This window comes from Myxine glutinosa, chromosome 3 (assembly GCF_964187855.1).
Source record: "Myxine glutinosa chromosome 3, kmMyxGlut1.1, whole genome shotgun sequence".
In the NCBI taxonomy this organism is placed as follows: Eukaryota; Metazoa; Chordata; class Myxini; order Myxiniformes; family Myxinidae; genus Myxine; species Myxine glutinosa.
Window position 1 is genome coordinate 106,463,409 of NC_136263.1, and position 13,444 is coordinate 106,476,852.

At 46.3% G+C, this 13,444-nt stretch overlaps 1 protein-coding gene across 4 annotated transcripts in view; it reads right to left on the reverse strand.

Moving 5' to 3' along the window:
• TMTC3 (transmembrane O-mannosyltransferase targeting cadherins 3) overlaps positions 1–13,444 on the reverse strand; it is a 254,285-nt gene that overhangs the window by 42,364 nt on the left and 198,477 nt on the right. For all 4 annotated transcript variants that reach the window (XM_078774384.1, XM_078774385.1, XM_078774386.1 and 1 more), the window contains one exon: positions 12,258–12,427. In XM_078774384.1, the coding sequence (XP_078630510.1) occupies positions 12,258–12,427 (170 nt within the window). The remainder of the gene's footprint in view (positions 1–12,257; positions 12,428–13,444) is intronic.

A 13,444-nucleotide genomic window follows, 5' to 3' on the forward strand; every position in this document is an offset into this window, starting at 1 on the left:
CACCATCAGCAGGACATGGTTGGGAACTCGATGATGGCGGTTCGCTCACAATCCGATGGATGGTGGGTCTACCAGCTCCAGATGTCGTCTTGAATCTCATCTCATGCACATGCAGAAGGACGTGTCGACCGTCAGATTGCTCCTGCATACTGAATGGGTTGAAGTGCACTGTTGTGTGTAAGCTGCAGGGATGCTCCAACATGGTGCAGGATGATGCTATCGTGGCTCAGGATGCCAATGACTCTGATGGCGACTCTGATGATTAACTTTGTGTGCACTGTATATTGTATAGCATATGTTGTTCTCTATTATAATGCAGGCCAAATTGCCTGAAAATCTTTATAGACAGATAAACGGTTTAGCAAAATGTATAATTTGGAAGATCATACCGGTGTTATTTGACTAAAACATGACATGTTCAATGACATGCTTGCTTATTAGGAATATACATCGTATGGTGTTAAAATCAGCTCCATACGTCTTTCCAAACTCTAGTAATGAATAATTAATATAATTGGCGGCCATTTTGAAATCCAAGATGGCCACCAAAGTGCAGATTTCCTATGTAACAATTTCCGCCTGCTTATTAGATATCGTATGGTGTTAAAATCCTCTCCGTACGACATTCCTAACTTGCGTTATCGTCAGAATAGATAATGCCAGCGGCGGCCTAAGTCATTTTATGCCTCTTTACATTTATTTGTTGTAAACTCGTGGTGGATGATATGTTTTAGTTTTTGAGTTATTTTTATAGACAGATAAACGGTGTAGCACAATGCATAATTTGGAAAATCATACCAGTGTTGTTTCACTAAAAAAAGTACAAGTCTAATAATAAAATATTGAAAAATATATGATTTTTTTTCGATAATTGATTTTTATAATAATTAATCTAAAACAAAATGCTTCATATTATTTTTTATTTAGACGGTACACATCGGACGTATATTTAGTCGTCAACCACACATCGATAGCTAGTATAGAAGTCCAGATACACGTGCAACAATGTACCCCACCAAATGGGCATTTTCGAGCTGGGTGGTTTCAAAGATGGCGTCCATCCGGGCACTAAGCTACCGTTCTCAGATGTCCATCACACCTTTTCTGACACTTGAGACATTGGTCTAATGGAAAATCATAATGAGAATTACTCCCCCCGCCGGAGCATTACTTTTGGTCTGGCTCAAGGACTATGGGAAGGGATTTAAAAAGATCTCCAAACAAATTGAAATCAATAATTCGACTGTCTGGAAGATCATCTACAAGTGGGGAAGATTCCAAACAACTGCCAACTTGTTCAAGCCAGGCCGCCCCAGCAAGTTCAGCACGAGAGCAGACCGCAAGATGCTGAAAGAAGCCTCTAAGAACTCCAGAATGTCATCACGGGACATACAGGTAGCTCTTGCCACTGTTGATGTCAAAGTGCACGAGTCTACCATTAGAAAGAGGCTGCACAAATTTGATCTACATGGGAGGTGTGCCAGGAGGAAACCTATGCTGTCCAGAAAGAACATCAGGGCAAGACTAAAGTTTGCCATTGAACACCAAGGCAAGGACCAGCACTTCTGGAACAATGTGCTCTGGACAGATGAGTCAACGGTCAAGCTATTTGGCCACAGTACCAGAAGACATGTTTGGCAAAAACCAAAGACAGCATTTGACCACAAGAACCTGATACCAACTGCAAAGCATGGTGGTGGAAATATTATGGTTTGGGGCAGCTTTGCTGCATCAGGGCCTGGGCAGCTCACAATCATAGAATCCACTTTGAATTCTTCATTGTACCAGAGGGTGCTTGAGGATAATGTGAGGCCATCTGTCGGAAAGTTGACGCTCAACCGAAGGTGGACCTTGCAACATGACAATGACCCTAAACATACCAGTAAATCCACCAAGGAATGGCTGAAAAGAAAGAAATGGAGGGTTCTGGAATGGCCAAGTCAAAGCCCGGATCTAAATCCCATCAATATGTTGTGGGGGGATTTGAAACGAGCTGTGCATGCAAGAAACCCCTCAAACATCGCACAGCTGAAATTCTGCATGGAGGAGTGGGCAAAAAGTTCTCCCAGTCGATGTCAGAGACTGGTAGACAGTTATAAGAAACGCCTACTTGATGTTGTTTCTGCCAAAGGGGGCAATACCACCTATTAGAGCCAAGGGTGTACATACTTTTTCCACATGCGAAATTTGCATTTATGTTTGTTTAAATTATACAATGGACTACAAAATGTAAATGTTTCATGATATTTGTTATATTATATCACCTTTGTCGATCAATGTTGTTGAAATGAAGATCAAATAGCTGTATGTTGAAATCCGTTGAAAAAGTCAAAACTTTACATGAGGTGTACTTACTTTTTCACGTGACTGTATATATATATATATATATATATATATATATATATATATATATAGATATATATAGATATATATATATATATATCAAGAAAGAGAGAGAGAGACAGAGAGAGAGAGAGGGAGAGAGAGAGAGTGAGAGAGAGTGAGAGAGAGAGAGAGAGAGAGACACAGAGAGAGAGAGAGAGAGAGAGAGAGAGACCCTTCAAAAAGTATTCACTCACACCCCTTGACTTTTTCACATTTTGTTGTGACACAGCCTAAATTTAAAGTGGATTAAATTGAGATTTGTTTGTGAAAAAGGCACATGGTAGCATACTTGGAGTTTGCAAAAAGGCACGAGAAAGACTCTGAGAGAATGACGCAAAATATTCTGTGGTCTGACGAGATAAAAATTGAACTCTTTGGCTTGGATGCAAAGCGCTACATCTGGTGGAAACCGAGCACAGCTCATCACCCGTCTAACACCATCCCTACCATGAAGCATCATGCTATGGGAATGCTTTTCAGCGGCAGGGACTGGGAGACTTATAAGGATAGAGGGAACAATGAAAGGAGCCAAATGCAGGCAAATCCTTGAGAAGAACCTGCTTCAGAGTGCAAACAACCTTAGACTGCGGTGAAGATTTACATTCCAACAGGACAATGACCACAGGCATACAGTCAAAGCAACACTGGAATGGCTGCAGTACAACAACATGAAAGTCTTTAAGTGGCTCCGCCAAAGGCCAGACTTGAATCCCATTGATAATCTGTGGAAAGTCTTGAGGATTGCTGTTCACCGGACGCACCCCATCTAACCTGACAGATCTTGAGCAAATATGCAAGAAAGAATGGGAGTAATTCCCCCAAATACAGATGTGCAAAGCTGATACAGACATACCCAAGAAGACTAGAAGCTGTAATCGCTGCGAATGGCGCTTCTACGAAGCATTGACACATGGAGTTGAATACCGACAGTGCATTCAGAAAATATTCAGACCCCTTCACTTTTTTCACATTTTGTTATGTTGCAGCCTTATGCTGAATTCGTTTAAATTCTTTTTTTTCCCCTCATCAACCTACACTCAATACCCCATAATGACAATGAGAAAACAGGATTTTAGAAAATTTTGCAAATTTATTAAAAATAAAAAACTGAAATATCACTGACATACGTATTCAGACCCTTTGCTATGACACTTGAAATTTAGCTCAGGTGCCTCCCATTTCTCTTGATCATCTTTGAGATGTTTTTACACCTTGATTGGAGTCCACCTGTGGTAAATTCAATTGATTGGACATGATTTGGACAGGCACACACCTGTCTATATAAGGTCTCACAGCTGACAATGCATATCAGAGCAAAAACCAAGCCATGAGGTTGAAGGAACTGACTGCAGAGCTCAGAGACAGGATTGTGTCGAGGCACAGATCTGGGGAAGCCTACAAAAAAATCTCTGCTGCATTGAAGGTTCCCAAGAGCACAGTGGCCTCCATAATTCTTAAATGGAAGAAGTTTGGAACAACCAGGACTCTTCCTAGAGCTGGCCGCCTGGCCAAACTGAACAATCGGGGGAGAAAGGCCTTGGTAAGAGAGGTGACCAATAACCCGATGGTCACTGGCTGAGCTCCAGAGATCCTGTGTGGAGATGGGAGAAACTTCCAGAAGGACAACCATCACTGCAACACTCCACCGATCTGGGCTTTATGGCAGAGTGGCCAGACGGAAGCCAAACAGTTCAATCTTGATTTCATCAGACCACAGAATCTTGTTTCTCACAGTCTGAGAGTCCTTTAGCTGCTTTTTTGCAAACTCTAAGCAGGCTTTCATGTGTCTTTCACTGAGGAGAGGCTTCCGTCTGGCCACGTCTGGCGTAAACCAACGGCTTGTGTTCGACGAACGCCGTGAAGGGTCGGCCCTCCAGGAGGTGGCGGAAATGGCGAACGGCCAGGTGTAGACCGAGGAGCTCACGGTCAAACGTGCTATATTTGAGCTCGTTCGGCCGGAGCTGCCGGCTGAAAAAAGCGAGTGGCTGCCAAACCCCGTTCACCCATTGCTCATGTACGGCGCCCACCGCGTAGTCGGAGGCATCCGTGGTGAGGGCGATGGGAGCGTTGAGCACCGGGTGAGCGAGCAGTGTTGCGTCGGCGAGGGCCCGCTTTGAGCTTTGGAAGGCCGCGTCCATTGCTGCGGACCAGACGATGTCGTGCTTGGCCGGCTTGCCCCGGAGGGCTTCATAGAGGGGCCGCATGAGTTGAGCATCGCGGGGCACGAAGCGGTGATAGAAATTCACCATTCCCAGGAATTCCTGCAGGGCCTTTATGGAGCGGGGACGCGGAAACGTGGTGATGGCCTCGACCTTGGTTGGGAGCGGCACGGCCCCGTTCTTGGTGATGTGGTGGCCCAAAAAATCAACGGCCGTCGTGCCGAAGTGGCATTTGGCTGGGTTGACGATGAGGCCGTGCTCGCTGAGGCGCCCGAACAGTGTTCGGAGGTGGAGGAGGTGCTCGGCCCGGGACGTGCTGGCGATGAGGATGTCGTCCAGGTAAACGAAGAGGAACGGCAGGTCAAGCAGCACGCCGTCCATCAAGCGCTGGAACGCCTGAGCCGCGTTCTTGAGGCCAAACGGCATCCGTAGGAATTCGAATAAGCCGAACGGCGTGATGACGGCCGTTTTAGGGACGTCGGCCGCCCTGGCAGGTACCTGGTGATATCCCCGTATGAGATCGATTTTTGAAAAAATGACCCGTCCTGCCAGACGGGTGGAGAAGTCTTGGATGTGCGGGATCGGATACCTGTCGAGGGTGGTAGCGTCGTTAAGGCGGCGGTAGTCGCCACATGGGCGCCAGTCGCCCCCTGGTTTTGGGACGATGTGTAGTGGCGAAGCCCACGCGCTATCGGAGCGCCGCACGATGCCGAGGTGTTCCAAAGCGTCGAACTCGGCTTTGGCCACAGCGAGCTTGGCTGGGTCGAGGCGGCGGGCTCTGGCGTAGACCGGCAGGCCCGTGGTTGGTATGTGGTGCTCGATCCCATGTCGTACTGCGACGGCCGAAAACGTCGGCCGCGTGAGGGCTGGGAACTCCGTGAGCAGGCGAGCAAACTCGTTCGCCGCCGGGAGGGCGCATGCCAGCTCGGTCGGAGCGGAGCTGCTCAATGTGTATACCAGGGAGCTGAAGGTCACGGCGTTGATGAGGCGACGCCGTTGGACGTCCACCAGCAGTCCGTGTGCGCAGAGGAAGTCGGCGCCTAGCAGAGCCATGGGCACGCTGGCGGTTACAAAAGTCCAAGCAAAGCGTTGGCCGCCGAAGCAGAGGGTGACATTGCGCGGGCCGAAGGTGCGGATGGCCGATCCGTTGGCCGCAACCAAGGAGGGGCCGCAAACCGCGGACTGCCTGTCCTGATCGGAGGCGGGTATGACGCTCAGTTGGGCGCCGGTGTCGTACAGGAAGCGCCGTCCGGACGCTTTGTCCGTGATGAAAAGTAAATTGCCCGTGTGGCCGGCGCTCATGGCTGGTAATGAACGCCGGCCCGGCCGTTTCCCGGCCTGCCGAAGGTGCACGGGGGTCGGCATGTCCGGGCCTTCTGTCCGAACCTGGCATGATAGTAACACCATGCTTGGTCAGGTGGAGGCCCCGGTCGCCATGCTGGAGGTGGTCGGCTCAGCGTTGCGGCCGCCAATTGCGTCGGCAGTTCGGTCGTCGACCGTGCCGGGTGCTCGGGCGCCATGGGCGTTGCGTCGGACGGCGGTGGGCCCCAGGTCGCTGCTGCAATGCGTTGGCCTGCCGCGGAGATCTTGTCGGCTTCCTGGGCGAGGGCGCGGGGATCCGTGATCGTCGTGCTCGCCAGGGCGAGGCGTACCGGGCTAGGCAGCTGACGGAGGAACAGCTCCCGGAACAGGAATGCCGGAGAGTGCTCGCCGAGCAGCGAAAGCATGTAGTCCATTCGCTCGGACGGGCGCGTGTCGCCGAGCTCGGGCAGGTCGAGCAGGCGCCGTGCGTGTTCCGCCGATGGGAGGGCGAAAGCGTCGAGGAGGAGCTTTTTAATCGCGCCGTATTTGTCAGCGGCTGGCGGGCTCTCGAGGAGGCTCAGGGCGCGGGCCGCGGTGGCTGAACCGAGCGCTGCTACCACATGGTGGAAGCGGGTGTCGTCGGCCGTGATGCCTCGCAGGGCGAACAGGGAGTCCGCCTGGGCGAACCAAACCGCCGCGTGAGCCTCCCAGAAGGTAGGCAGTTTAAGGGCAACTGCCGTGTCCATGTCGGTAGGTCACCAATGAAGGAGCTGTGCTCCCACGTAGTCGGAAGAATGGACGCGACAAAAAGCTGGAATTCGTCCGAGTTTCTTTATTGTCACAAAACAACTCGGGTACTCTGAAAAGCCCGTTTATCAGGCAGCAATATATATACACACATTATCCTGGAGCGTTTGCCCAGGAAAGGCGAGAGGGGGCGTGGCCGGGCGTCTTGGCCGCGGCCTGGCAAGTCGAGGGCGGGCGTGGCCGGGCGTCCCGGCCGAGGCCTGGCAAGTTGAGCGCGGGCCTGCCCGGGCATCCTGGACGAGCCCGGCATGGTGATCGCTCCGCGTCCTTGGTAGGTGCAAGGCGATTGGGTAAACCCAGCGGTAGCCGCTACATATATATATATACAGTGGTACCTCGGCTTACGAGTGCCCCAACGTACGAGTTTTTCGGGATACGAGCCGTCGCTCGGGCGGTTTGTTGCTTTGGGATACGAGCCGAGATCCGATGTACGAGCTCAAAAAATTTATTTTTTTGAATTTTCCGGTTGTGGCTTCCGGTTCCGGTCACGCGGTTATCTTGCCGTGAAAGCATCTCTGCTTGGATATAAAACACGCAATCGTCGAAATACATGAGCGAGGAATCTCCTTGCTCCAGCCGGTGACGTCATCGGCAGGGATCCCCGCCTCCAGAGTGGCTGGTCACGTGACCGCCAAAGCGTGTCGCGCGTGCGGGTATAATGAGCTACACCTGTGGATCACGTGACCACGGAAGCACGCCTCGCTTGAGAGGCATGGCTTTCGGTTTGCGTTTTGCTTTATAAGGCGCGATAAATGGGCTTTTGAGTGTTAGCGGTTCATGGCGGTTCATGGCGGTTGACGGTTCATGACGGTTCATGACGGTTCATGGCGTTGACGGTCAAAAACCCATTACATCAATTTTACCAGGCACTGTACAGTAAGTACAGTGGACACCAAATGCACGGTGGAAGGCTAGAAGTAGAAGATCGTCCAAGACAAGTGAGAATAAGCCATACTTTGGAGGAGATGACGTCATTCGCTGGTCCGATAACCAAAGATGTGGTATAAAAAACCAGGTGAGCTAACAATGCAGCAATGAAGGAATTCGGCCAAGGCACCGGCACACAACGACCTACCTACATCGAAAGACTCAATGCCAATGGTGACAGAAGCCAAGACGGCCGGCTTAAACACCGCCGAAAGACCACGGTGTACCAACTTACGATGCAGAACATCTTGCACTTAATATGATGACAACAGGTGCCATCCTCTGACGTACCATTACAGGTACAGGTACAGTACACGTGAGCACAGAGCAAAAGTTCACTGAAACCGAGATTAAGAAAAAAGAAAAAACACCTCGTGGTCCGTGCTCGATATCCGAGTTTCAATCTTTTCAAACACATGATGCTCTCGGTCACGGTATCTCCTGCGAGCTGCTTCTCCTTCAACCACACAAACAACAACTTCTCCATATCTTCATGGATAGAGGTCCGGAGCTTTGAAATAATCGTAACGCCCTTGGCTGGCGTTATAGCCTTTATGGACTCCTTCTGCTTCAAAATCGTACATATCGTAGAAGGAGTACGATCGTACTGCCTCGCCAAGTCGACAACACGCACACCTCACCTGGCATGCTCTTCTCCTCTGCTTAATAAAACCAGTTTATTTCTTTACATTCTCTTGTATTATGTACAGTATATACGAGGTCGTGCTTGTTTATACATTATTTGTTATTTATAAAGTACATTTTTGTTATTTAAAAGCACCTAAAAAAAATTGGTGTTTTTTTTTTGAGGCTGGAACGGATTAATAGCATTTCAATGCATTTGAATGGGAAAATTTGCTTTGACTTACGAGCGATTTGGCTTACGAGCTCCGTCACGGAACGGATTAAACTCGTAAGCCGAGGTACCACTGTATATATATATATATATATATATATATATATATATATATATATATATATATATATATATATATATATATATATATATATATATTTATATATATATTTATATATATATATATACTACTGTGTTCAAAAAGTATCCAACCTTTATTTTTCGTGCGTAAAAAAAAAGAAGCTAGGGAGGCGTTGATTGGTGCACGTATGTAGGCGATCCTAATGCACACGCGTGAATTTTTTCACACCTGCAGAAGCTGTCATTCGACGGCAGACCGCCGATGAGTGAGGAAATGAAAGTGAGCGCCGTCGGATTTTCGTTTTTGACAAAATGACGGAAAAACTTGAACAACGCTACTGCATCAAATTTTGTGTGAAGCTTGGCGATTCCCAAGTGGAAACGATCCGCAAGATTCAACACCGTTCATTCCATTATGAAGGAGGATTTGGGCTTCAGGAGAATCTCAGCGAAGTTCGTACCAAAGCTGCTAACGATTGAGCTGAAGCAACTCCGTTTGGAGATCGCACAGGACATGCTGGAGACTGTGAACAGCGATCCCAGCTTCCTCAACACAGTGATCACTGGCGATGAGTCCTGGGTTTATGGGTACGACCCAGAAACGAAGTTGCAGTTTTGATGCAAGTTTGATGAAACACAAAATTTGATGCAGTAGCATTGTTCAAGTTTTTCCATCATTTTGTCAAAAACGAAAATCCGACGGCGCTCACTTAGTCGCCGAGCATCTATACAGCATCTATACATATATATACAGTCACGTGAAAAAGTAAGTACACCCCATGTAAAGTTGTGACTTTTTCAACATATTTCAACATGCAGCTATTTGATCTTCATTTCAACAATATTGATAGATAAAGGTGATATAATATAACAAATATCATGAAACATTTACATTTTGTTGTCCATTGTATAATTTAAACAAACATAAATGCAAATTTCGCATGTGGAAAAAGTAAGTACACCGCTACATTTATCACTACTTCAAATACCTAAATTTAGAATCAAGTGCACCAGCTCAGGTGCAAATGATTAGAACATCGTTAGAGAGGATCTTGGAGGAACCTGTCTTATTTAAACCTCAGACATTTAGTTTGGTTTACTCTTTGTTGAAGTGTGCGGCGTCACCATGCATAGATCAAAAGAGCTCTCTGAGGCCTTCAGAAAGAAGGTTATAGATGCCTACGAGTCTGGGAAGAAATTTGAAAAGATCTCCAAACAATTTGAAATCATTCATTCGACTGTCCGGAAGATCATCTACAAGTGGAAAAGATTCCAAACAACTGCCAACTTGTTCAGGCCAGGCCGCCACAGCAAGTTCAGCCCGAGAGCAGACCGCAAGATGCTGAAAGAAGTCTCTAAGAACCCCAGAATGTCGTCACGTGACCTAGAGGTAGCTCTTGCCACTGTTGTCAAAGTGCACGAGTCTACCATTAGAAAGAGGCTGCACAAATTTGATCTACATGGGAGGTGTGCCAGGAGGAAACCTTTGCTGTCCAGAAAGAACATCAGGGCAAGACTAAAGTTTGCCAATGAACACCGAGGCAAAGACCAGCACTTCTGGAACTATGTGCTCTGGACAGATGAGTCAAAGGTAGAGCGATTTGGCCACAGTACCAGAAGACATGTTTGGCGAAAACCAAAGACAGCATTTGACCACAAGAACCTGATACCAACTGTAAAACATGGTGGTGGAAATATTATGGTTTGGGGCAGTTTTGCTGCATCAGGGCCTGCGAAACTCACCATCATAGAATCCACTATGAATTCTTCATTGTACCAGAGGGTGCTTGAGGATAATGTGAGACCATCTGTCGGAAAGTTGAAGCTCAACCGAAGGTGGACCTTGCAACATGACAATGACCCTAAACATACCAGTAAATCCACCAAGGAATGGCTTAAAAGAAAGAAAAGGAGGGTTCTGGAATGGCCAAGTCAAAGCCCGGATCTAACACCCATCTAGATGTTGTGGGGGGATTTGAAACGAGCTGTGCATGCAAGAAACCCCTCAAGCATCGCACAGCTGAAAGAATTCTGCATGGAGGAGTGGGCAAAAATTTCTCCCAGTCGATGTCAGAGACTGGTAGACAATTATAAGAAACGCCTACTTGAGGTTGTTTCTGTCAAAGGGGGCAATACCACCTATGAGAGCCATGGGTGTACTTACTTTTCCACATGCGAAATTTGCATTTATGTTTATTTAAATTATACAATGGACTACAAAATGTAAATATTTCATGATATTTGTTATATTATATCACCTTTATCTTTCAATATTGTTGAAATGAAGATCAAATATCTGTATGTTGAAATATGTTGAAAAATTCAAAACTTTACATGGGGTGTACTTACTTTTTCACATGACTGTATACTGTATATATAAATATATATATATCATTTAGACAATTATCTGGTAATCACACTTTTAAAATTCCTCTGTTAATTTACTAACAGTGACGCTGACGGTAAGCCAACATCGGTAAGCATCGGTAAGCATCGGTAACAACATCGGTGGCATAATGGTTGAGCGCCGAGTCTGAGTCTGGGAGGTCAGTGGTTCAAATCCTGGCTGAGCCGTACCAAAGACTAAAACTGGTGCATGCTCCTTCTCCTTGCTCGACACTGCATTTAAAAATAATAGAGTATGGACAAACAACCATAGTGTCGACTTTGATGGGCCTAATGGCATCCTGTATTGAAGTTCCTTGTGAGGGAAGTTATATTATTATCTATATAATAATAGCGTAAGGACTCGACTTTGTTATCCCTTTTACGCTGCACCCAGTGACCCGATGTCCACGGCACTAATGGATTTACGATCTACGAACCGCGCTCTTTGTTTATCACGTACAGCCATACTCGAAAAATCTGAATTAGCCGACGTTGGGGCCCAAAAGCATCCGATTAACTGCCGATACGACGCCATCTTACGACGCCATCGTATTGGCGTCTGCTGGGCAAAGGCGAAGCAAGCCGTCCGCTCATTGGACAGGCGAAGGCGAAAGCAAGCCGTCCACTGAGTGGACAATCCAGAGCATGCATTTGTGCCGGTGTCGGCGATCGTTGTTCATATACGCACTCCTCATTCTCATCTTTCTTCCTAACTCTTACTTGGACAAGCAAATCCCCTATGCCATCCATAATGGTACACTCTATCCATACACCACATCCTCCCTTCCGTGGATGTTCCACGGGTTTCGGCTAGTTATTATTATTAACATTATCTCATGGAAACATAAGAGACACATTATCTCAATAGGTTTTATTAATGGATCTGGTTCAAAGTTCCTTCCTAGCCAGGTACCATTTTCTCGACCATGAAAAGCTGTGTGTGGAAGCTAAGGATACCTGTTCCGGTATTGTCTATTTTACAGTTTTTCCTAAATGTTGGTGTTATTTCACCGTTTTAATGTATTTACGCATTTTTTTCTGTGTGCCTATGCGTTTGCTTTTGTGCTGGGTATGCCCAGGCCGGGTGCTGGTGTACCTCTTTTGGGTGTGTACGGTTGTTTTTTTCCTGTGCAACACACACACACAGACAGACAGACAGACACACAAACACACACACACACACACACACACACACACACACACAACGCAACACGCATGGATGTGCACACATCACACAACACGTAAAAGCAAACAACAGTACCCAACACCAAACAACAACAATGCCCAACACCAAATAACAACAATGTTCAACATCAAAAAAACAACAACAATGCCCAACATGACCAACACACCTGCTGATGTAAGCCTGCTTGAAGTCAGCACGCATTGCAATGGCCTGTTGATACAGCTGGTCAGCCTCCTGGAGACGAGACTCGTTTGCACGAATTAATGAAGCAAGCTGCAGGTATACGTTGAGATGGTTTGGGGCAACACGTGCAGAATACCGCTTCCCTGGTACCACCTGTGCAGAAAAAAGCAGATCTTGAGAAAGTACCTATCAATTATTGCCAACATACATCCTCTGTTCTTTGCCTAGAAATAGATAGTGCAAAGAAAGCATATGATTGTGGTAACTTCTTCCCCTCTTATCCTCTTCAGAACTTAAAGGTCACCACCATCTTTCCAGGAACTACATCAATTTATCAGAACATGGTTATTGTTAAGGTCTGTCCAAGTTCTCATTTCTTGATCACATATCCTGTTAAATGTTCTTAGACTCATTCAGTACCATCATCATGAAGAGAACTCCATTCAATGGGCACATCAGTTGCATTATGTTTCGTTATGATATTTACTAACTGTTTTATATTGCAGGGCATTACATCAGCCAATAGTTGTAAAGCAGGACTGATTTATTACCTGACTCTACATCAGACTCTACCCCTACCATGACCCAACCCCAAAGTCCTTAAATTTCCAAATCAATGACCAGAATGCTTTTAGATACTCAAAATATGATCTATAATCAAATTTAGCAGCTTTTAATCAAAATAGGAAATAACTATTCCAAAAATTACTACTTACATAGCCTTCATAAAGCAATCCACATAGATTACAGGAAGTCATTATAAGAATAAAAAATGGACTATTAGGGTACTAATCTATTTCTCTTTGATGTCCACTGTGCACTTCAGCAGTAACACTGTAAATGTATGAAAATGAAAAATTTGAAAAATGATTTTTCAGGTTGAAATAAGAGAAACCATTTCAGTAATTACACAAAACCAAATTAGTGTAGTTTGCCAGTATAGATTGCAAAACCAAAGATTGCATTCTGATTCATTACCTAGGTGCAGCTCTATAGGTTTGATGCAACTGCAGACATAGGAGAGGAATTTGGAATATGGACGAACTCACCCATTATTATAATCACCCTGGCACACAATCACCCATTATTTTTGGAAGTCATGCGATAACTAGTTATCTCTGATCACAAAGCGAGCGCCATGGCTAAACCACCCCTGACCCACAGCGGTTT